The sequence below is a fragment of the Cyrtonyx montezumae genome, unplaced genomic scaffold (assembly GCF_038088225.1).
Source record: "Cyrtonyx montezumae isolate F1298 unplaced genomic scaffold, pur_monq_1.0 scaffold_0, whole genome shotgun sequence".
NCBI lineage: Eukaryota > Metazoa > Chordata > Aves > Galliformes > Odontophoridae > Cyrtonyx > Cyrtonyx montezumae.
The window spans coordinates 34,125,919-34,151,984 of NW_027071824.1; the positions used below are offsets into that span (position 1 = coordinate 34,125,919).

At 38.7% G+C, this 26,066-nt stretch overlaps 1 protein-coding gene across 4 annotated transcripts in view; it reads left to right on the forward strand.

The window, feature by feature from the left end:
- The window catches only part of PLEKHG1 (pleckstrin homology and RhoGEF domain containing G1), a 521,486-nt gene that overhangs the window by 448,928 nt on the left and 46,492 nt on the right, over positions 1–26,066 (forward strand). For all 4 annotated transcript variants that reach the window (XM_065732026.1, XM_065732045.1, XM_065732035.1 and 1 more), the window contains one exon: positions 21,663–22,201. In XM_065732026.1, the coding sequence (XP_065588098.1) occupies positions 21,663–22,201 (539 nt within the window). The remainder of the gene's footprint in view (positions 1–21,662; positions 22,202–26,066) is intronic.

Sequence of the window (26,066 nt, forward strand, 5' to 3'; positions counted from 1 at the left end):
GTGGAAGTCCAATATTACTTAAAACCTGATAAGAGCACGTGTTCATGAATGTTATTTCTGTAGTGAATTTAACATGTAATGGCAGTAATGTGCCTGCACAGATGCATGTAACTCAGTATTTAGGGTGGACTTGTTTAGGTCAAAGGTAAAATTTAAAGGTAAAACTTAAAGAGTCAACTGTTTTGTTTTTTTTTTCATGGTACCAATGCACAGTTCTGAATTTAATGCTGATCCTGCTGTAAGACTTGAAACAAAAAAGAATTAACCAACTCCACAGTAAAAACAGGAATGTTATAATTTTCAGTATTTAGTCTCTTGTGGAATGGAGTCAGAGATCTTTGTTTTTTATCAGAAAATGGGTCATAACCTCATCAGGCATTCCCTCCCTTCCTCATCACTCCCCAAAGGTACAGTACTCTTAATTGCTTTTGGCAGAGAAAAACTATGAGGAAGTTGGGGAATATGGTTGGTTGTTGTTTTTTTTTATGATATTGTCAGTACTAAGAATGAGTTCTTAACCTAAAATTACAAAGATGTGGGATATATGGGTGTATCTACTGCAGATTTTGTTTCCATTCCTTAGTTTGTACAGTGCAAACAGTGATAGATAAGTGATTAACATGAAGAAATTGAAAAACTTCTAAATGCTTAAAACTAATTATCTGTGTTTTTCTTCCCAAAATAAATGAGCTTCTCTGTGCATTAGCCTGATGCAGTGTAATAGTAATGACTCTACATGTAGTCCATATAAAGCACAAACTAGTTTTAATATATTCACTAGATGTATATAAAAATAAGAGGTGTTTCCAATAAATATTACAAGTAAATTAAAAATGCAGGATCTGACTTAGCATTTGACTTTATTTTTATTTATGACAACAAGAAAAGCAAAAACTTTTTAACCTTTCCTGCTGCAATAGTATGTTTATATTCCGGATCAAGACTGCACTAATAGTTTGTCATCAAATTAGCACTAAATGTGGAATATAGTTTGGCAAAGGTGGTGGGGATGTAGTTGTCCTTTGGCTCCTGTAAACTGAGTGACATTCAAAGAGCTGCTTGCTTTGTAGGATAATACAGACTGCAACAGAGCTGTGATATAACCTCTGTCTAAGCAATTAGAGTGTCTGTGCTGCATAACTGGAAGAACTTTAAATTTAAAAATATCTGTATTGCTGGTGTATTAATGGACATAACTGTTAAGTGAATGCACGTAGGATATGTTTATTATTGAAATGAGGAACTCTGCTTGAGAAGAAGAGTGGGATTGCTCTGACCTTTACTCTTTGCTCACAGGAACAAAGCTAAGCGCCTGTGATAAAGATAAAAGTGCCATTGCAGTTTGCTGAATTGGGGGAGATATCAATACTTGAACACTGTGGCCAAATCAAAGGTTGTTAAAAATAGGTGCAACTCAGAACTGGGTCAGGCCTACCTGACAGAGATGGTTTCCTTTCTGATGCATGCTGCTGAAATTCTTTCTCTTCCAAATTCTTCAAGTGTATTAGAAAGGGCCCTGACAAAACCTTGAACAACTCCTTTTTGAACAAATGTGATACAAAATCTCCTAATACTTGATAGCAGATGACCATCACAAAAGGAGCAAATGTGCTCCTGGTCAGCCAGGAAGGGGATGAGACCACAAATCCTGTCTGTACTTGTGAGGCAGGGCCTGGGAAGATGTGCTACCTGAGGGGCAAAGCTGGGAGGCAATCAAATTGGTTTTCTGTATGTCTGTGCAGCAGCTAAGAATGATATCACTGAATTTATTTTCCATTTTTGATCAAAGTCAAGTGCAGGACTGAGAAGTTAAAGAGAGCTATGCAGTCAGAGAGACACAAGCACCTCCTTTATTCCTTTGCCTTTACTATTGCTTCTCCTTTTCCCATAATCCAGCCTTAAAACCTTCAGTTTGATATTTGAAATTGTTAAAATGCTCCCATCAGTCCAGACCTGCCAGTGCTAATTAAACTTAAGGATTGAACAGGTTTTTTTTTCAATTTAACATTGAGCTTGTAAGGAATATCTGAAAAAGTAATTACTGTAATCTTACTGGACATCCTGCTTCACTTCGTACTTCAATACTATTTCTGTGGAGTATGTTTTAGTAAATTGTCTTTAATTCACGTATCCTTCAAATATTAAAAACAAACAAACTAACAAAGAGTTAATGGAAAACCTGCATTAGTTAGTCCTTTGCCATTTGCAACTTCCTTGTTGCAAACTTTAGTCATAGTTCCTGAGGACAGAGATAGGTAATTTCTTTGAAACTTAAACAAATAAGTTACTGCCCTCATCCACTGAAATATTTATTTAGGTTTGCATGGTGTATTTTAATAAATGCACGAAAGTGTGTAGCTGGTAATGTTCATGACTGCTAAGATTAGTTTACTGCGTTTTCCAGGAGTTTTGTTTTGAATTTATTGTTCAGCATGCATGGAATGGCATGACTACTGTTTGAGAAACATTTGTAGAGCAATAACTTGTAGTTATAGTTTAGCATAAATTCAGGAATCTTTTAATGCTAGGGGAGTGTTGCATGTGATGTTTTGACTCTATGAATATTTTACTCAGATACATGTTATACTACCAAGAATATAAGCCACAGTGAGCATGACCAGTGACAGCAGCCAGTATGGAGTGTTTTAAAAAATGTGGTAATTGCATTGGTTGATGTGATGTGGCCATTGAATGCCTGATCTATGCTCCTAAGACTTGAACTCTTATATGTGTTACAGCTCTAATTCTAATAGAAAAGTCAGTTTTGAGTATGACCATGAATGCAGCAAATATTATCACATGGCACATTATACATGGCCTATATAGTTTGTATTAGCTTAATAACTAGTGCTATCTGTATGTGAAACTGATACGTTGCTACAAACATGAGTTTGCTTTCCTAGCAATGAGTTTTGTCTACCTTCAGGATTTCTGTTCACCTCATCATAAGAATCCCTCTTGATTTCCTCCATTCATTTATATCTCACTTTACTAACAGAGTTAACTTTACTCCAGATTAAAGCTCTATTAAAATGTGACTGCTGTTCATAAGAATGCTTTTGTTCAAAACAGTATTTTCTTTTTTCTTAGGCTTTCTTGCTTATCAAGATGCACAGCAGTTATGTTTTCCTCTCATTTCTACTCTTTCTAAAGTCTGTCAAGATTTCAGCTTTGGTTTTGAAAAAATAGTTCTTTTTAAAATAATAAGTATGCCAGAAAACAGCACCCCATTCCTCCATTGCTGTGTTGGAAAAAGAGAAGATAAACTAGTCATATGTACCTTGGGGAATAGAAGTAAGGGTGGTTTGTTTTACTCTGTTTTAACTCAACATTGTGGTTTCTGTGGCTTTGGTCCTACTTGGTAACTTCAGTAACTTAACTATATCTCTAGAAGAGAGAAGAAAGGAGGTGCTGAATGTGTCAATATGCTTATGCACTGAAAAAGGGAGGTTTTTATTCTTAAATTCATGTAGTTTATTTATTATCCAACTAATATATTTACTGAAAGATATCACCTGAAAAGTTTAGAGCTTTCTAGAACTGAAGCGCAAAACTAGCCATGGAAAAAGAACTCAACACCCTGAGGATGCTGCAGAACAGCAGACATGGGAAAAGAACTTACTTGAAATAAGCTTTTCTTTTCTTTTCTTTTTTTTTAAACCTGACTTCTCTTGGAGGCCTGCAGTGATGGCAGATGTCCAGCCATGTGATATAAAAACTGAAGTTTTAAAATTAGAATGAGAGGATGACTCTTAGCTATATTGTGCTGATCCTATGCTGAACGTCACTCAGAGAGTAATCAGTTATGCTGCTTCAGAAGTGCAGAGATAATCAATCCTGTGGGGTGTTGCTCGGCATACCATATTTCTAAAATGTTTGAAAACAGCAGTAGCTAATTACATTCTGGAAGACAGATAAACATTTGTTGGGCAAAGTCTGAATGGTGTATGTAGAATTGTGCCTGCAGTGAAAATGAATCTAAGTGTACCATAGGACAAGTTTTTGGGTAGGAGTTTTCTTTTACCTATTTCATTTTTCTTACTTTTGCTTGGTTGCCTGAAAAGTTTTTACCAGTGTTTGTAGTAGACTCTAAAAGCAGAGGATGTTTTATTAGAAATTATCAGATTTTTATTTTATTTTATTTTATTTTAAATACTGTTTTGAAGAAGTATACATATAACATATATATATATATATTTATTTTTAGTTATTTTTGTCACGAATCAACCATTTAAATGTTGTGAAGTACAGGAAGCATGAAATGACTGCTGAGTAATGTAATATTGGAAGCTTACTGTGGTATGACATCTAATCCCTAAGGTAATTGTAATTTCCAAGAATTAAGTAGCCAAGAAAATAACTATAGCATTACCTCATTGTTTTATGTTAAAAGTTCTGAGAAGGATTTTTCTCAAATTGATCACTGGGTGCAGCACAGCTGATGTATCAGTCGCTTTGGCTACTGCAGCTTGTTCATAAAACATAAAACAAATTCTCAGTAATCTAACAAATTACTTCACTACCTGAGTGACAAATATGAACTGCTGAGGGATTGTTTTGGTCACTTTAGTAACTGCATAGCTGTTTAAGAATCAAGTGCACAGAACTCAAGTCATCCTGTCCTGGAGATATCTATGCCTTCTGGCTTCTGTAGCTCCAGAGTGCAATATCTTTATTTTCCCAGGAGTTTCCAAACACTTTGTTGTGGTGACAGACAGAACAGCCTTTTCTCTTGGTAGCTTTCAGGCAAGATGAGGGTGCTCATGCAGTTACAACTTGAGAATAAACCTGCTACAAGTGGAGACTGAGCTGTGTGGTCACCAGTCCATGAGTGCTGTTGTGGGAAGAGGAGTTGGGTATATGCGTTCAGGGAGAAAGACAAACCCAAAGTGGGGCTTAATGTGGGTTTGGAGTAGCTATGAAGCAGTATACTGAGGCTGAACTGGTTTGAAAATTAAGAACCTGAATATATTTTCCTCACCATCTATGATATCTTTATACTAGCATTGATGTCTCTTGAAAGGGTTTTAACTGGCATATAAAACAGGTTAATATTTTATTATGGTCTGTGTGAAAGAGCAGGAAAATACATAAAGATGATTTTTCAAAATAATTAACATCTTTAAAAAAGATACAATTTCTGTGCCTTTAAAGTAGTGGGTAAAAAAAAAAAGGCAGCAGATGGGTAATGCATTGTGAGTGTTTCCTTCTTGGATTAATCTCTTGAATGATGAGTAAATATTTGGGGAGGTATGCTACCTGTGTATGTTTTGTTTTCCACTGTAGTTATAAATACATTTTGATCATATTTGCTAGCAAGGTCAAGATACCTTGTGTATTTCCACAACCACAACCACGTCTAGAGTTTGAAAATGGACTAGATAGTACATGTCCAGTTATTATAGTCTTATATAGCTTTTCAAATTCATTTATTTTTAATTTGTGGTGCCTTCCACCTCACTAAATTCTTGCTGACCTTTGATGTCACCTCGTGGAGGATGGGAAGGAGAGTATTCAAAAGAAGGGTCCTAGAAAATCCCTTTTCCTCCACACTGGCATGAAAGGTAACTTACCTTGTTAATCTTGTTTGGGTTCAAAAGATGGAGGTAAGGGAAAAAATATAGATTATTTCACATCATTCACAAAAGGCAAATGTTAATAGCAAAGCATCAAATATTTAGGAGTGTTTCAAATTTGATACAACCTGCATAACAAATACCAGGCATAAAAATACCTGTTGTCCTTGCTGAGCAACCTTTATTTTATTACATGATTTATTTCTAATATACTCTACTATTTCAATAATGCTTACTTATATTGGGTATTAAATATAAGAGATTTTGCTTTGTATTCACAGTTAGTATTAAATATAAGAGATTTTGCTTCGTATTTATAGTTTATAAACTAAATTACGCATTTCTTAAGATTTTTTTCATCCCTTTTAGACATTGCCCAGTTTTCTCAGTTTGTTAGTATTCCTTCATGCAGTTGCTTACTTTTTGCTAATTTTACCCCCTCCTTTATTTCCATTTTAAATCAACACGAGATATTTGATTCACTCTTGCGATCTGGAGAGTTGAGATTATCAGCTACTTTTGTACAGCTGAAGAAAATTTATTTGTGCATTTCTTAACCTTTCGACATATCTGTTTTTACAACTCTGTCTGTTTTTGCTGGGGAGTTGAAGTGCAGAGTAACCACTGCAAAGGAAACATCTTTTGTTATGATCAGTGTATAAAATGAGCCTAATGCAACTGGGGGTTAGCATGCTTATGGAAAAGATTTTTACATTCATGTGAAAACCCCAAAAGAAAGTCCTTCTTTCATGTGTCTATCTGCTGAACTTTTATTTGTTGAATAAGAAGTAATTTATAACAAAGTTTTATTCATGTATACTAGATGTTTGACCATAAAAATTAACTTGAATTTAGTCTAACTACTGATTCTTTGCTATAATGCTCAAATTTACTAAAACTTTACAGTAAAGATTCAACCAAGTTAAGACTATTCTTCCTTATGTTCATGGCTACAGGTCTGAGGAGTCAAGACAGAGATTTTTGTGTAAAAATATTGAAATACCTGTACTATCTTAATAAACAAATTCAGAATTTAAAAGTATTCACAGAGGAATCAGTTTAAAGGTTCTGCATACTGTTTTCTGATTCTAGTCTGTCTTAAACCCTTAGCTCAAGAGTCCTAAATCACTGGTGCATGTAGCTGGTGAAGGAAGAAGAAATTTAACTACCTTACGTATCAAGGTATTATATCCACCAGGTCTTTAGGCTTCAGCAACTTAGCACCTATCCTGCTTTTATTGCTCTTGAGAAGCATAATGTTATAGCACAATGACCTGTGCTTTTCATGATCTTTCTAGTAAAATGCAGGTTTGTGATAGTGTGGTGTGACAGCAGGTTGAGTTTTTATCCTTCTGCCCTCAATTGTAAAACAGACATGTATCATTTGGCAGCAGAATGTGTTATCAATGTTTCTTGCCCACCAGGTAAATAAATGTGTGAAGCTGATTTTTTTTTCTCTCCTATCACAAAGAATGAGTGTGTTGCAATGCCATAAAACACCAGACTGATTACACATCATATAAGATAACTAGGAGCAGATAAGGTTTATCTGCTGGAGCATAAGTGTCCAAATTGACATAATCCCATTCCTGACCTGTGCTGTAGGAGAACCAGTCCTATACTAGCTCTAGAGCGCTGGTAGAACCTGCAGCATTACCTCTAGGCTACTGTGACGGGCTTCTTGAGGCAGAAGGTTGAGCACTGCCTCGTGTCTGAATTAATTTGTTATGTGAAGTAGAAGGTCTTGTAACAACAGTGGAAGGAGAGGGAATAACCTCATACAGTGGTGCTTTCTTTTGTGATATCAAGGTGGATCATAGCCTCTTTAGACTTTTGCCTAATGAGGCTTACAGATAGTGGTGTTCCTGAAAACAGATATGAAGAGCTATGGCAGATGGAAGTTAACATATGCAATATGTTCTTCGTGGAGTAACTATTTGTTTGTTAGTCTATTGAAGTCAGTGTGTTGCAGTTGTTTTCACTAGCTAAATATCTAGCTGTTCTTTAAAGCTACTATGCTCCATCATCTTCTCATTGCCTCAAGTCCTGAGTGCTTTGCATTGACAAGGGGCATCAAATTTGGAAACCCTAAGCAAAGGACTGTTCTGAAAATATGGCCCTGAATACCTTGATGAGATGTTGAAGCCTACAAAACAGCAGAGTCAAAGTTACCAGACTAACTACAATCTAGCTAAGATTTTGTTACATATAACCTTTCCCTTCACTGTGATGCTTTACTCCTATTTCTAAAAATTATATTAAATGATTCCATCCATCCAGTATCAGTTTTCCATTCAGAAATGCATGTAACGAAGTTGTGATAACAGATAATCTGGAAAAGCACAAATGATAACCTTTTTTCAGTGCGGGTTGTTTTTCGTTTTTTATTATTTTTCATCTAACCAAATTTCATGAGATAGAGCCTTTGCTGAAGTAAGGCCTTACATTTTTGCAACGGTTATGTGTTCTGATGATGGAAAAGAGTAAATCATTCACATTAAGACTTCAAGGAATGAATGTGTAGGGGAAATGTGCCAAATCCGCTCAATTTTATGTTGAGCTAGAATAGAATTCCCTTTTCAGGAATTGTTTATTTAGTTTTAAACCTTTAGGTATAAACAGTAACAGGATATCAAGTGAACTTTTAGATGGCCTAGCACCACGTGATTGATGCATTAAGTCCCAGTGACAAAGAGCAGTATAGTGTGTAAATAATTGTTCTCTTGAGCTACTGATATCTAGTTAGTAAAGGGAGGCATGACTTTTTTTAATATTAGTGGGATGGCTTTTCCAGTTTCTGATTAAATACAAGAAATGTTTCCTTAAAACTCATATGGGAAAAGTCCATGGCTGAGTACTTACGAAATCTGAAAACCCCAATGAGCAGCGTACATATCTGTTCCATTCTGCTTTGACAACTCTGAAGATTTATGTTTTCTAAAAATGAATCTACTTCAGATGAGGATGTGGAGTTGCCTAGTGATTACCTTTATTTAAACTAACACTGTAAACTATCACTTCCCTGTCTGTAATGTGGGATCAGTGGAGGGGGCAAGTGGGAGTATTAAGGATTCCTGACTACATCACTATATATAGAGTAATATTAGTCTCAAAGCAGAACTGCCAGTATCAGTGATACATTCCTAAACCAACTACATTAATTTGAGAAGAGGAAAGTAAACATAAAAAAGAAAGGAATGTCAATACTGGGGGAAGGTGGTGGGCCCCAGTCTAACACAGTGCATACTCCATAACTTCTCATGTTTGCTAATACTGATTATCAAGTCCTTTTATCTTAAATATGCTTCTTGCCATCTCTAGATGTGAGAGACAAAGTGCTGACATGATGAGACTTGAAATTTGAAATATCCACTTCAGGGTATAGAGAAGCTGATAAAAAATAAAATCCCTGTAAGAACTCTGGCAAATCCCAATTATATTTGCCTTGCTTCCATCTCTATATAGGTTGTGCTAGCATGTGGCCACTAAGAAAATCAATAGAAAAGAAAACCACGACTCAAAATCCTGTAAACTAACAATGATGACAGGTTAAGAGAACAAAGTGGATAAGACTTCCAGGTGTTTCATCCTCACATAATCTTGCATGTGCAGTATTATTCCAAGATAGTTATTAGCAAAGGAAAAAGTATTAACCAGAAATCCTAAGCATCAGGAGTTTCTCCTGAGTGTTCTCTTAATACAGAAAAAACCCTTCTTCCCTATACATGGATAAATTATAAAGAAAACAGATATAGCAAAATAAGTATACATTTAATGTTGTAATTAAACTAAGTTAGAATTTGTACACCATTCTGGTAAACAGAATGTCATGCTTTTAGGAACAAAGTTCATGTTGATGTATTTCTTTAAGTCCTAAAACTGGGTTTTGTTGTTGTACCTTGAAGGGCAAAGGGGAATACTGAAGTCCCTCGGTATTTCCAGAGGAACTGTGCTGTGCTTGTTGAGAGATGCTTTTATTGCAGTTGTGACTCCACTGTCTCTCAGATTCTGCCATTGAGATCTCTTACCAGTGGAGACCCACTGACACCTTCCCTTTTCATTTGTCATGGTTCAGCTGTGGACCTCTTCCAGTTTTTCATGTTGCATTTTTTTGAGCTACCGTCAGCTAAAACAGTTGCCCTATAAAGGGCAACTATGTGGCCAGAGTGGATTTGACTCTTCTTATTACATGATACTCAGGCCTTCAGCGCTAGAAACCTTTGACATTGTTTTCAAAGAATTCCGCTCTGATTTCATTGGAGGGGAATGTTTCTCCCAGATTGTTTTTCTAACCTTCAAAATATTTTGCAATAAATTTATAATTGGCAGAGTGTGTGCATAGTTTAAAATGTTTCAAGGCCTTTGGTTTAAATTATAAAGAACATGTATTCACTGAAAAAATCATTGCAGTAATGCTTTTCTGCCTGCACAAAAGGTATCATAGTGAACAGTTATAGTTGATCATGTTTATGTTCTGTTGCTGATCGAAATTATGCAAACTTTATGATTCTTTTGCCAAAATCTTTGTTAATGAAGCATTTTAATTGCTACATAATTTCTGAATACCTGTAAAAGTGAGATGTTTCTTTCTAAAATCCTGCCTATGTAAGGAATGTATCATGCAAAAGGAGAAGAGCAGGAAAATACCCAGCTACACTTCTTTTAACCTGTGCCTCTTTGTAATAAAATAATAGTAGTCAGCGTTTCCAAAGAGATGGGGAATTGAAAAGCGAGCATGCCAGCTAATAGCTGTGGTAACAGGCTGAACGTAGCAGAATAATAGACATGCAATGGCCTCTCAGCCTTTCAGCATGCCTCAGTTCTCAATAGTGAATGCGCAGCTTTGTTTGGTAGCCAATCGCCTCCTCAGCTTGACTGGAAGAGCCTGGAGTTTGCCATCTCCTCTGCTCCAGCTGCCCCACCAGCCATGTGCTGCTGGGCCTTACAAGAGTTAGTTCATGGAGGATTTGCAGCCTAACCTTTTCATTGTGCTCACAGGAGGAAAGCAAATGTTTTATTGTGTGAGTTTTTTTAGAAAATAAACAGGGATTGGGGTGAGAGTGGCTCCTAAACAGTAGGCTGGGGCCTGAATTATCTGGTAGGTTCCCAAGTGTCAGGGATGTGGAGCTGAGAAGCCTGTGATGCTCTCTATAAAAACAAGAGCAACAAAAAGGATTATTTTCTAGCACGACTTGTCAGAAAACCCTACAGTCCTTCCACAGAGGTAACAAGTGCTATGCTCTCTGCCTTCAGGTTATGCTGTTAGCCTTGCTGGCCCTGTTTCTCTAAGTCTGGACTATGCACTTTGGGTTTTGAGATTTTGATAGGGAGCCCAGCTCTAATATTTAAATAAAGAGGGATTTGTATCTTCTTTCTCACCAAAAAAAAACAAAAAAACAAAAAAAAACCCGAGAAAAACAGTGGAAGTGAATTGCCCTAATTGGAAGAAAGATATAGTTTGAAGGAGAAACCTGAGAAGAACAACTCTGAGTTTGAGTAGAGGGTTCAAGTACGAGTCTAAGTTTCTCAGTTCTCTGTAATTTGAATGCTGAGAAGGCAAACATGAATTGTGCATTGAGTGCTGTTGACTGTTTGGCCCATGAGGGTGGATTTGGGTTCTGGTTAGACAGAGTGATCTGCAATCTGAAAGCTAGCCATTGTAGAATTGGCTTGAGGCTGCAGGAGAGAGGTGATGTTGTACTGTCTGTTACTGTGAAAGTGAGGAAAGCAGAAGGGTGGTGGTAGTTATGTGACATCTTTTCATGAATGTTTTTTAATTTCTCTTACCTTGCTATATACATAAGATACGTTTGTATACTTTATAAGATACGTAAGATAGTTTGTATATAGTATACTTTTGAGATTTCATGCCCTCTCTTTTATTTGGATTTGTCAGGGTTCTTTTGTATAACATGACAAAAACAGCATAATAAATAAAATGTATAATAGAAAACTGAAGACTCTTCAACGGTTTTCCTTGTAGGGTGTTATGTGCATGTAAAGATCAACTGAAACACCTCTGAATGTGGATGTTAGAAAATTCAATTTAGAAGTCCATGGACTTATCTGTCTGTAGCTCTTAGTAAAGAAGTACTATGCACTCTGCAATATATGTTAATTTTAATAAAACTCTGACTGTCTTTCTGGTCATATCGAGTATATTACTGTTCTGGTAAGGGGAAAGTGCTGAGAAATTCTTACAACTCTATGAGTAAGTCACTGTGAATTTCACACCAAAAATTCACACCAGGCAAATCCAAGCCTCTAGTCTATGTGCCTCTTACCTTGTAGCTTCTGAAGTGTGTGATTCTTGGCACTGCTCATCTTGGCTGCTGATGAACCAGTGAGTGTTGCAGGATTAACGCCATCTGTATGTGGGTGCAGGGGCTATGCTGCTCTGCATACTGACACTGCAGTGATCTACTATCATGTCAATTCTTTGCTTCTTGGATACAGAAATCCTAATGAAAGCACCAATTTTCTAAGACAGGAACTTCGGTGGTCTCAATGGTTTTTCATGAAAAAGCTAAAAAGCAGCACACAGTACGATAATTCCTTAAAGCAGCATTGAAAGCATTGGTAAGCCACTTCTTTGTCAAAAACATGGCTCTGTTGGAGTGTCTTTCACAGAGATACCTTAAAGTTTAATGACAGTATGGTAGGGGAGGAACAAAACAAGGTAAACGACCAGTGAGCTCACAGGATCATCGGTAGAAGATTCTTTTTTTATAGAATATTGCATGTGACTGTGCTGTTACAGGTCTCTTGTATATGGCAGCAGTGAGAGATCATGAATTACTGGTGTGATGAGTTAGTTGTTGCCGTTTGGCAGTCTTAGTCTTCTAGACCTTATTTATGTGAAATACCTTTCTCAGCTATAGAAGCAGTGGAGTCAGAGGAACTGTCACACACCAGTACTTTGATCTTGAACACCTGCTTGCATTCTTATTTATTTATTTATTTCCATTCAAAGTGCTGTGAGATTTCAAAATAGACATTACTGTATGCTGCAAAAATCTATTGCAGTCGTTTTTTAAGTCCTGGGTACTTTTTCTGTCATTGAATACATTCCTATTGAATGGGGCTGTTGAAAGAGCTATTAGCTCGCTGAATCTTTGGCTGAGTGGGCAAAAGAAAATGACTGCTTGAAAAGGCAGAGCCAGACTGCTGAAGGACCCTGGCCATTGCCGTGTCTTAGTTCCATCTTGGGTAGAATTCAAGGATTTTTCTCCCCAAGAAACAAACATGGATACTACTTTCTGTGGCTTTTAGTTTTTTTGAAGAGAGGAAACCCAAAGGAAAGGTTTTCTTTTGCTATAAATGCAAACATCTGTTGGTATGAGTTTTGTGTTATTATTTCAGTTCTGTTTCAAAATTCCAGTTGCTAAACTTCCTGAGGTGCAGAGGAGATTCCAGTAAGTGTCTCCAATTCAAAAAGAAATGGAATAAATTTAAATAAAATGTTCAGTATTTAAAGTTTCTAAAATACACTTCTACTTAGAATTAAGGAAACCATCTTTTCCAAAGAACTGGCTTTTACAACTATTTTTTTTTTTTCTGCTAGAAGTACTATTAGCTAAACCGGAAGAGATTATTTGTATGAGGACTGTTTTGTGGGCAAACAATTAAATGTTTGTCTGTGACTAGTAAGAAAGACTCCTGGATGCTATGCTCCCTTTTGCTGCAACTGTTCATCTCTCTGTATGGTAGGCAAAATGAACTTCACATTTCTAGGTAGGACATGTTTAGCATTTTTATTAAGAACATCGTGTTTGTGATAAAGCGCTCAGCAAACTGTACTGTACAGGGAGTGAATAGCCAAGAACCCCAGTGTGCTTGCACTGCAGAAGGCTTTGAAAGGTGAACTTCAGCAGTAGCTTCTGCTAAGTTGGCTGAGACTGGAAGCATCCATTAGCAGCAGCATTTGGCACAATAGGGCATTTGCTGAGCTAATCCAAGAGGAAGGAGATACCAGACCTGGTGTACAAGCACTGTTACGGTGATCTAGCATAGGCTGAAAAGGTATTAGCAGTGTGCCAGCAGTGAGGCATAATCCTGTATGGTGTTCAGCAGTAAGAAGAGTCTACATGGATTTTCATTCAGGTCATGGTGTGGAATTTTGAATATAAAAAAGCTTAAAAACTCAAACACCAACACATTGAACAGTTGTTCCATAAATATCAGTATGGGCAGATAAAAAAGTTTTGGTTGTGTTATCGTTCATGGTAGAGATAAAAACGGTGTGCTTATTCCTACATAGGCGCTCAGATATATATATATATATATATGTATATATATATATATATATTTATGGAGTTCTTATTGAAAATCTGATTTACTGATTAACTTACGTAAGTGGGCCTTCCCCTTCCCCTTCCCCTTCCCCTTCCCCTTCCCCCTTTCTTTTCTAGAGGAAAGAAACTGAGTTCCAAAGTTTGCAAGGAGATGGAAAATAGTCCTTTTAGATGGGCTGTAAATGGATCATTGGTTCCATGTGCTCTATTTACATTGCAATACCTCAGCAGCATGTGATGGACTATTCCTTTTGTTAGGTATCTCTGCAGCACTGTATACAGATTACATAGCTACTGCATTGCAGAGAGTTATTAATACATTACACTGCACTTTCAGTGAAGATGTCAGTGTGTCCTTAAGCCTGAATGTACTCTGTGATTGCATTATGCTGGCTTTATTGTGGGTGTTCTGTTTTTTTTTGTTTTTTGTTTTTGGTCTCCTCAGTTTTGGCAGAAAGTAACTTATTTCTTCAGTAAACCCTTAACTAATTAGCAATTATATAATAATGTAATTCATAATTCCTCTAAATTTCAGTTATTATTAAAATCATTAAAATATTAGAAAAATAAAGGCTTTGCACCAAAGCAAAAACAGGTCACCTTTTTCAATTTGATGTAGTAATTATGTGGTCTTATGGCTCGCTCTGTGCATACAGTGAGAGGAAGGAGGAGACAGGGAGGAAGAACAGAAGGAACAAATACCTGGAAGGTGATGCAAATAAACAAAAGCCTAATCTGGGGGATATGAAATGTTGGAAAATGAGGAGAAGTGGGGAAAAACCATTATTTTTCTGGAGTTTCTATGTTCTTTTTAATTGATGATGCACAGTAGATGATTAAAAACAAAAATCTTTGAGTTTCCTATTTCTTAAACTGACAAATCTCAGTTCTAAGGATATTTTAAGTGAATAAGGGAATTTCCTAGGGAAATCATCACATGTATAGTGGACTTCTGCTGTCTGATTTGTGAGTATAAAGGAGAGCCAAGGCCAAATGCTGATTTTCAGAGATAAAGGAGCAGAGAAGAACACATAAGGCTCTCTGCTCCCCTCCTCCCTCCCTGCTACCTGCAGTAATGCTCATGGAAGCTTACTGCAAGTTTGTGTCAGTGGCTCAAGCTAATGCTGCATCACTGCAGCTTCTACTTGCACCTAGCTCAGTGAAGCAAATGTGGAAAGCTGTCTGTCACTGTCTGCCTCTTAGTCAGTCCATTGGTGGGCTAGATTCAAGTCTTCTGAATTTGGGGATTTGTCACTGCTAAATGAAAAAGCATTTTTGCTCTATTTCTAGTCTTGCTTGCGTGTGATAGGACAGTAGTTGACAGAAAGAGCAAAATAATACACTACATCTGATGCTCTACAGGTTTGCCCAAAAGTTACATAAAACCTCCAACAGAGGTGATAAAAACTCCATGGGGGAGGTGTGTACCAGCTGTGAAGGAAGTAGAGGTTCAGGGACATGAGTTCTCAGCTGATAACTATTTCTGTATGAACACTGATACACAGCAAATGTACAGTAAATTCACCACATTCAGATTATTTCATGGAGTACACAAGCACTACGGTAAATGTGTGCATTAGCTGAGAGTGGTAGGACCAGTGCTGGACTTCCTATGCCTGTTGAATGTACTCAGAACTTGTAGACACATGGCTGCCCTGTCTGAAATATTGTGTAGGCTTTGCAAGAACTGGGCAGGCATATATATGCATGTACATTTTTTAATGTAAATATGCACATATTAGAAAACCCTCCAAAACTACTGGAGAAAACACTTGATTGTGAGAGCCTGTCCCAAAGACCTCAAGTGGCAGAGGTGCAATGGGCTGTAAACTGCTAATCTTTAAGTCTGAGTAAATGAGACTTTCACCCTGGCAGCCTTGATGCTCAAATCAAAGCATTTCCTGGCTCTGTAAATGGCCTCAAGGCCACCTTCACTTCCTTTCTCATCACCCAGCTTCCTGCTGGAAGGTGCTGAGCAAGGAGTATGCTCTTAAGGAAAACTCCAAGTGAAGCCAAGGCTGTGTCACATAGAAAGGGATGAGTGAATTTTACACGACTTTACAGACTAGAGTATCTCTTTGTGGGCTAGGTTTGGGCACACCTGGCAAGTGTGCCACCATCTGGGATCTGATTTGATTTCTTTTGCCTCACAGTTCCAATCCAGGAAATGCCATCACCCCCACAATACACCAGAAGAGACCCTAGACCAAAAAAGCCATTGGCTTTCTCACTGTCTGCACTGCACTAAGAGGATTAAAGGCTATGGATGAATTGTCACTACCCCCACTGTTGTGTACGACAACCAGCTGTTTTAAGATGCCCAGAAATAGTTACTCTCTGGCTCAGTAGTTTCTTTCTTGTTGCCCAGCCCAGTGATTTGGGAAGTGACTTGGACCACAAGACTCGCAAGCAGCCTGTGCTAAAGCAGAGCTGCTCTGTGTTTGTAGGGAGACCTGCAATCAGGGAGTGAGCAAGCAAGGTTTTATGTTAAACCTTCTGTGTGTTTCATCTATTTTGATAATATTTCTGTTTCTTTCTTCCCCCTACAAACAGTTATTTTCTTCTTTCTAATATATATTTTTCTTCCTTTTTTCTTCAGTTTGTGCTCTCACTGTACCCTCACCTTTAAAACTCTTTTCCATTTTTCTATTCTGCACTGTGATTTAGCACAGAGCATTTGGTGACTCTGCTTTTTCATCTTCTGCTGAAAGTCTTTCCTCTTCTGCTTTAAAAAACACTGAAGTTTTGCACACTGTAGAAGCCTGTTCCTGTTTATGTAAAGACAGAATGGGATCCAGAACGATCCCCTTTAGTTAGCGTTGCAGATTCATAGGAGTTTCTTACATAAATACAGAAATATCACAATACCAGGAGGTTATTTATTTGCTTTGTATGCTTATCAATGTTGTCAGCAAAGCAAGGGGTCAAAGCATAAGGAATGCCGTGGAAGCATGGGCTCTCTTCGCTATTTTTACAGCTTTGTGTCTGGAAAAATGTAAGTTACTGGGTGTTGCTCACTAAGTGTGCACATTAAAGTTACCCACAGCGATGCCCATTGTCCTGTCCCTGTGTCGAATGATGTAACGTTTCATTTAAGGTTCTCAGCAATGCTGAAGAGTCTCGGCGTACTGAGAAAAAGGCAGTGAAAAAGTTGTGAATCAGGTTTCTGCCCAGCCTTTGTGTTTAGGGTTTTGATAGATAAAAGCTGACTCATGCAATATTTCTGGCGAAGGAGCTGTACGGACTAGCAAGAGCTTCTCATTTTACCTGAGTGCCCAAGTGATGTAATTCGGGAACAGCTGAAGGCAGAGCGTGCATTTACTCCCTGCTGCACAGGTAGGTCGTAGTTTGTTCTGAGAGGATCTGAAAAATAGAGGACTTGTTCATTCTCTATGCAGGGAGCCAGAGACATTCCTCAGTGGTGAGATACTGTCGCAGAGGATTTTCCCTTGCAGTAATGTTCTCGGGCATTAGCAGGATCGGTTCTGACAGTGGCTGTTCTGCGTTAAGCATTGCATGGAGGGGAGGGTCGTTGGGCAGACGGAGACACATTTGTTGACATCTGCTTTTCCCTTGTTGTGAGATTGTTAATAAGTGGCATTTCTGTTGCTCAAAGTTCAGTTAAATACTTGGCAACATATTGGTCATGGCAGTCAATTCTGAATTCGTAATATCAAGAGATATAATCCTGCAAATATTGTAGCTGTCTAATGTGGGTTTGTTTGCAGGGGTTATTAATTTCTGAAATGGCACGTTTGTATTTAGGAGTTAGTAACTAATAACGTGCAGACCTTCACTTGGGTAGCGTTCAAAGCAGATGACATGGGGACTTCGGGATTATTGCAGTGAATGGATTTTAAACTGTCTCAGTCAGGCAGCTGTATGACGTTAATGTTTCTAAATCCCAGTGCTGTGTTTGAATTTAGAAATTGCTATAAACAGTCCTGCTTAATTGTATCTACAGTTTAAATGCTTTCTTGAAAAAAAAATGCAGATATTTCAGAGGAAATACAGAACTCTTGTAGTCTCATCACTGCTATTTAGCAGAACTTACAGAGGATGTGAAGCTGTAATTTCTGGTAATGTTAACTTTGCAGATAACATAATTGTGCTCTTTTTCATGCCAGAAGGAAAAGCAACACTAATACTAATTATAAATATAAATGGACTTGTGAGTTCTTACTTGTGCTCTGTGTCTTAAAATGTCGTACACAGTAAACAACTCAGAGGAATAAACATCTATATTTAGACAGGGCTTGTATTTAAATATAAAATTGACTTAGACTTCTTTATCTCTCATTGTATGCTAATGTCCTCGAGTAGCCAAGGCTGCAGAGATAATGGAAAACCATTTGTCATTACTATGAATGTAGTTAGAGGCAGGAGATATATATTAAAGTAAAGCAAGTGGTAAAATAAGTTTATGCACTTCAGTGAGAAGCTGGTTATGATTGTGTGCTGATAATGGTAGTTATGGTAAGAGAGTTGCTTTGCATACAGCTTCACTGTCGAAGCGCTACTGCAATTGCCTGTTGGGATGAAATGCAGAGTTTCTTGCCCTTGCACCTCTGTAGGACATGCATAAGTAGTGGCTTTTACTCAGAAAAGGTCTGAGGTTGCGTCCTGCCAGCACACACTGTGTGTGTGTGTGTGTCTGTCAATGGGGTGCAGGGGGCAGAAAGGGCAAGGAGGCCCATGGGGCTGGGGGAGGGCTAGCTGCGTTCATGGAGAGGCACAAACAAGAAATGACCTTGTTTGGGGAGCGTTTTGCTTCGTGAGTATGGACAAATAAGCAATTATCCTCCTTTCAGTGCTGAACTAACAAGTCATTACTGTTATTCCTTAATTAAAGTATGCAAATTTTAGATTTTTTTTTCTCCCCCAGACTGAGTTAATACCGTTATTCAGAACTCACAAAAGTTCTCAGTGTTAGTTTGGCTCGTCATTGAAAGGGTCCAGTAAACAAAAGAATGCCGAATGAAAATGTAGTGACCCGGCCAGATGTGGGTCAGGGAGCACAAGCTCTGAGCCTGTCCCTGGTGGGAGAGCTGCTGTACCCCTGGCTGTGCAAGCTCCTGCCAGCTGGGTGCCTCTAGCTGCTGGTGTTGCTGTGACATCGCTGGAGGTGGAGGCTTGAGGGCTGTGCAGCCTCATATATCTGAGAAATTACTTTTTATAACAATTCTGTTTTGAAATGGAATTTATATGAGGTAGAAGTGTTCTCCAATGTGTTTTCTGATGGAACTGTGCCTGGAGAAATAATCTAAAATATCCATGCCTGGTTCATCCATGCTGCCTAGCCTCAGAGGGGCTTCTGAAGATATGTTTGGAAGGGCTGTGGCTTTGTAACAGGTACCTCAGGTGGCTCAGATAGAGATTCAGGGCTGGGCAGAGCCAGGACTTATCTCTCAGATCTGGTTGACATTAGCAGAGTGCATGGTATTTGTTACAGGGCTTGGAAGCTGGGGACAGGAATCTGCTTCCTGGTTGAACATCAGGCTGAGTGAACTTTGAGGGCAGTGGGCTGGATGAAGTCTGGGGACAAAGCAGACCAATATCTTAAATTATCAAAGAGTTTGCTTGCAGGAATTTATCAACAAAGATACCGGAATAATGATGTGTATGAAAATGGAGGAACTTGAGTGAAATGTGTTGTATGCAATTAATTAGCCGTGTCCAGCAGAAGCCTAAGGTCTGTGGGAGTGCAGGTGTTTGAGCAAGCACTGTTTGATTACTACATCTAATCCTTGTTGTTGTTACTTTTAATAAGCAGTGACATTGCCATTAAACACAGAAGTAAAGATTTGTTTTCCTTAAGGCGCATTAATATCTCCTCGTGTTTCTGGCTACAAGTATGTTCTGTGAAAAGCTACTTTTATTTTGGCTTCGATTTCATTGACCTGGACTGTGTTTTGTTTGGTTTTTGTATTAATGAGCCTCAGAGTATTTGCAGAGCAAATATTACATTTTAATGCCTTCAGGTTATCTGTGAGGCAGACAAGGTATCAGCAAAACAGGAAGAAAAGAGTGTGGGGTGATGGAATGTAACAGGAACTCTTTGTTTTCCCACTAAATGTGGCTAATCAGGTGTTTCTTTGTCATGTAATTTTAGTAAAATCTCTTGGAGTAAGTTAGCGGAAGGGTATCCCTGTTATCTTATTTATCCTGTGCATTTTTCATCGGGGTTTACATCTGCATAGTCATGTTGTGCTTTCAAACTGAACTTGAAAAATGATCCGAAGCTGATAGCAAAAATACATTTTGTATCAAAAATGCATACTTTCTTATCACAAGCAGTAGGAAGGCAAACACCTTTGTCTGTTCCCATTCTGAAACAAGAGAACTGCATTCTACAGTATCATATGTTTTCCAGATTTCTTGCTTTATATTTTATTTTGGAACTTAATTTGGTTAATTTGAGAAAAATTAGGAAATTTGATTCTGTGTAGATTATGTGCTGCAAAATATGCATGAAACTGACATAAAGAAGGATTGCAGATCTTCACCCTTTGAGACAAAACCAGAGCGACAGAAGTGCCAAATTAGATTTTAATGCAATGGACAATTTCTGATCCGTATAACAAGGAAATTGTTCTCAATGTTAATTCCACTCATTACCCTGAGGGCAATAATTTTTCTTAACAAAAAGTTAATGTTATCATCACTAAAATGGTAGTATTAAATACAAATATAATTCTGTACATTCCAGATGGGCTCTTGTTTGTTTGCTTTGAATTTTGCTTTGGAACAATTGCAGCAGAAACTGTATTCCCTTGCAATTGCATAAGCAGTCCTTCAGTATTGCCTCTTTTCCTACATTGTCAAAGTTTGTTTTTCACAGGACGGAGTGTCTTTGAGTGTGTGGCATGGTTTTAGGGTGGATGGTTTTTGCTGAAAGGAAACCTTCAGGTGTTCAGTTTACCTGCAGCTGCTTTTGCATGGTGCACTGCATGCAACTTGGCCAGAGAGAAATCTGCACTGCATCACAGAAAATGTCCTTCAGGTCATATGGTCAATAAAAAGAAAGTAGATTCAGTATGCCAACAGGAAGACAGACATCTTATTTTTGTTATTGCATTGATTTGATAAACAGCTTTGGTCAGTTCAAAAGAGGGTAATGTTCTGGCTTGAGTTGAACAGATTCAGAAAAACTGATATTCCTACTAGAGGGCAGAAGTATTTGGTAGTGCTGTTTCCTGTGGGAATTAGTTTTTTTTAAAGCTGTGCTGTTTTCACTGGGAAATCATTCTGGTTCTATTGTTTCTGTAGAAGATGTAGTGCTGGTAACTGATAACTGCTTTTAGTTTCTGTTTGACTGTGTTGGCCCTGCAGTATTCAAAATGGAAGATACTGTCTGGTAATACCGACACAATCCTTGAGTTTTCCAAAGCCTCCAAGCCATGGTCAGTTCTCAACTTAGAGATAGAAAGGTCTCTTCCCAACAGAGTTTTTTAACCTTAGGGAAAATCTGAGTCATATCTCTGTCAAGGCTCAGCACAGTGCATGTGCCAATGCCAAGCCCAGCACCATAACAAATGAGACCAAGAAAGGATGTGACAGAGGTGTATACATGAACTGGAAGTAATAGCAGCCTCCAGTGGGGTATCACCACCATCTAAAAAGCATTAGAGCTACAGTGATCCCCAAATCACATCATTCTGGTTGTCTTTTTTGGGGAAAAATAGATTAGTCCCAGTTTTGTATGCAAAGCGTTAAAAATGCCTGTTGTCAACTGTGAGGTTACATGGAGCAACAATGATAAAACCACCTTTTATGTTTATTTTTTTTTTAGATGACTTCCACTTACCTCTGGATGTTTTACCAGCTGTGACAGAGACCCTTGACTCCAAGACAAAAGGAGAAGATCTGCACAAGGAGAGCAGACCTTTCCGCTGCTGTGAAAAAAAAACCATGGACCTGTCAGACAGTGACCGACCTGTCAGCTTTAGTTCCACTTCCTCCTCTGCTTCCTCCAGGGACAGCCACTGTTCCTTTGGAAGCAGGATGACATTAGTTTCAAACAGTCACTTGGGCCTATTTAACCAGGAGAAAGAAACAGGAGCCATCAAGCTAGAATTAGTCCCAGCCAGAAGGTTTTCCAGCAGCAAGCCATGCAAAAGCACCCCTGCAGAGCAAGAGGATCCTGAAGAGAACCTTGAAAAAAGGCTAAGCACACCAAGGAAAGCAGAAGTAAAAGGAGCGAGCAAAAACTGTACAATGTCCCTGGTGACAGAGCCCGCCAGTCCCAAGCTCCTCTATGTAGACAGAGTCGTCCAAGAGATCCTGGAGACGGAGAGGATGTATGTGCAGGATTTGAAAAGCATTGTGAAGGTAGGAATCTTGATTAGAATTGTGTTAACTGTTCTCTAGTGCTGCATTTCATACCTTTTGATCTCAAAGAAGGATGAATAGACCTTAGAATGGAATTGTCATTTGCTGGAGACTCAGATGCTGAGTATTTTATAGATTAACATGTGTGGCATCATTGTTCTTGTTTATTTCTAGATTTTATTTGATTAGATGAATTTAAGCTGTTGATTGTTCATGATGAAATAACAAAAAAACATCCTGCAGTTTGTGGTAGTAGTGAGTAGTGGCAAACTCTTTGCAATAGCATTTATTTACAACAAACAAACAAAAAACCAACAGCAACAAAAAAAGGAGCTCTGTCTGCTGGAATATATAGCAAGAAAAAACCAGCAGACAGCTTGTTTGCACTTTGAAAGGTTTTATCTATGAGTCTCACTTTTCGTTTCATAGAATCGTTGAATAGCTCGTGTTGGCAGGACCCTAAAGATCATTCTGTTTCAACCCCCTGATGTGGACAGGGTTCCCCCCCACCCTCCCATGAGATCAGGCTGCACAGAGCCCCATCCAACCTGGCCTTGAATGCCTCCAAGGATGGGTATCCACTACTTCTCTGGGCAACCTGTGCCAGTGCTTCACCACCCTAAACAATTTCCTCCTAACATCTCACTTCTGTTTGTGTCTTTCCAACCAATTCTTCATCCACTGAGTAGTCCAGCCTTCAAATCCATATCTCTCCAACATAGAGATAAGGACGTGGTGTGGATCCAGGTCAAAGGCTTTGCACAAGTCCAGGTTGCGCTTTCTTTGTCCATCAGTTCCTTCACTCCATCACAGAAGGTCATCAGATTGGTCAGGTGAAGCCTGCTGGCTTTTTCTGTTCAACTCCTCATCTGGCATATGCTTTAACATCTCTTCCAGGAGTATCTGTGCTATGATCTTCCCAGGCACAAATGTGGAGTTCACTGGCCTGTAGTTCCCAGGGTCAACCCTCCCCTCTCACTCCCCATATTCTAGTTCTGCAAGTTCTTTCCTGCCTTGTTCGTCCTCCTTTTATGCTGCAGCTGCAGCCTGTTCGCTCCATGGCCTTGACCTATATTATTGAATATGACATGTGCTTTTACTGGATAACCCTATTGTTTGGCTGTTACATGAAGGAATAAATGTTTTCTTTAATATCAGTTTTGAATGGCTGGTGTCTGTAGCATGTATTAGCAGTGAAGAAGTTTTTGTCCAGTCCGCAGTTGAATAATACCAATCATTCTCCCTTTTGAGTACAGGGTAAAATAGGGATGAGTAAATTGTTCTCATCACTCCATGAACTTGCAACTGTGCTTATTAGTCATGTTCTTCTGTGTTATTAAAGATGACAGTGAAGTCCCTTGGCTATTGTTTGTAGTCCACATACTTAACCTAATTGTGTATGTTATGACCACCCACAAAGAATTTCTCTGGAAGTGTGTTCACTGTTTGTAGAATATATAGCTTTATGTAGATGTATGAGCTAATTGCAAAAGGAAAAATACTGGTCAGATGAAGATGACACCTCTTGCCAAGTCTCAGCCCTTTGCTCACTTAATCAAGATTTGAATGAGGGGGAAAAAAGTTTTTAGGCTTTGTGTACAAATACAATTTGCAATTACTGCATGTGTTAAGGACTGTCATGTGTTAGAGAAGCAAGTCTGTACTTATGGGCAGTCACCGTTCCCTAGGCATAGTCCCACTGGTTTTGAGAACTTTAACCCCTGCCACTCTTCCCATGCAGTAAACTGTACAACTTGTGAAACAGGAAGCTACCATTAAAATCGTGAAACAGATTTTCCATTTAGAAATAGGAAGGCCAAAAAACGCCTGCTAGAAATGTTTGAAGCATAACTAGAGTTGATGTAGATTAAATGAGGCAAATGCTCTTGAAGTTATGAAAGAACTTGAGGTATTCACCTTTGAAATGCCAAAGGGTATTTTCTGCAGCATCTAATAAATAAAGAATCTTGAAAGCTTTGTGTGGCACTAGAAAGCTGTTTGAGAGATGGAGTGGTTGGCAGCACAACTTTTCTTAGCTAAGTGTTCAGGATCCAAGGGCTTCAAAGGAGATTTTTCCTAAATGGTGAGAAGAGTGGGGAATCGGCAACCTCAGCCTGTGCATGTTCTTCACTTGTTTTCAGGGGAGGGAGATGTGACTGGAAGCATGTAATAGAGGGACCTGTTTGTCTATGTTTCTCAGGATTCCTTTCTTCCCATGTTACCTTAGCAATATTGCAGTGGTTCACCTATCCAAGGGTGGTGACTGTAAAAAGGGTGGGAAGCCTCCACAGACATCTGTAGGAGTGCTGTAGCCTTTGAGGATTTGATTATCTGGGCGTCTATGACTTGAGGCCATTTAGTTTGGCAGTCAGATGACTGGTGCAGAGCCAAACTAAGATGAAGGGAAGCAGCTCAATCTGTCTTATTTTCCAGATAAACTTGGGTCAAATTTTGGCAGCTGGTTAGGAAATGGGATGAGAATGAGAAAAGGGGAGCTGGGGGAAGGTTGAAGTGCATGTGCTGCCCATCGTGTGTATGGGAACATGAAAGTGGGAGACATTGGAAGAAAGAGCAAACAAAAGAAACAGTGCTAAGTGGAGAGAGTAAATCATAAGAAGGGAAACAATATGAGGAAATAAGTGAAAACCAAGGAAGTGGAAATCTGACGGGAGGAGTATGAATTGAGTGGAAGTGGAAAATTCTGGTGAGTTTTGTAGCAGGGTGCAATACAGCAGCTTATACACACAATCTAAAAATAACAGTAAGGAGGGAGTGTGGTTTTTTTTTTCTTTTTCTTTCTTTCTTTTTTATTTTTATTTTTATGAAGCAATGAAGGAGAAACAAAACAACCCAAATACAAACACCAACTGAAAAATGTCAGGCACACTGAGAATGACTTGAGGACAGAAAGGGAGAAGAGAATAGGTGCTATTTTAATTGCTCTCTGCTCCATTCTCTGTGGACAATGGGAAAATACTTAACAGGAGCATGTTCTCATTTGCTTCCAGAGCTTTGAAATGCATTCTTGGTTTAGAACAGAGAAGTTTCTAAAACCCAAGTCTATGAATTCATTCTCTGAATTTCTGTTGTAGAGCATGTTTGTGATGCATGATCACAGTTTGTTTTGAACTTTTTTTTAGTACTTCAACATACAGTTGCTCGTTGTGCCAAGAGATATGAAGAGGTAGAGAAGTGCAGCCCCATCATGCTAGTCAAGTTAATTTGGGAAAGGATCAACTCATATCTACACAGAATCACAGATAATGTGAGGTTGGCATACCTCTGAAGGCCAACTGGTCCAAGCCCTTCTCAAGTAGGCAAAGCCAGAGCATGGTGCCCAGGACCACATCCAGGTAGCTTCTGAAGATCTCCAAGGAAAAGAATTCACAGCCCCTCTGGGCAACCTGTGCCAGTGCTCCATCACCTACATATTGTAGAAGTACTTCCTCATGTTCAGAGGAAATCTCCTGTGTTCCAATTTGTGCTTACTGCCTCTGGTGCTGGCACTGGACACCACTGAAAAGAGCCTGTCTCCACCCTCTTTGCACCCTTCCTTCAGGTATTTATATTTGTTGGTGAACCCTTCCTTAAGCCTTCTGTTCTCTAAGACTAAATAGTATCAGCCTTTCCTCATGTGAGATGTGCTGGACACAGTATTGAGCCCTGAGATACACTGCTAGTTACTGGCATCCAACTACTGATTGTGCTTTTGATTGTGAGCCTCTGGACCCAGTTTTCAATCCATCTCCCTGTCTACTTATGTATCAACAGCTTGTCTGAGAGGATGTAATAGGAGATGGTGTTGAAAACCCTCCTGAAATCAAGGTAGACAATGAGTACTGATCTCCTCTCATCTACCAACCCA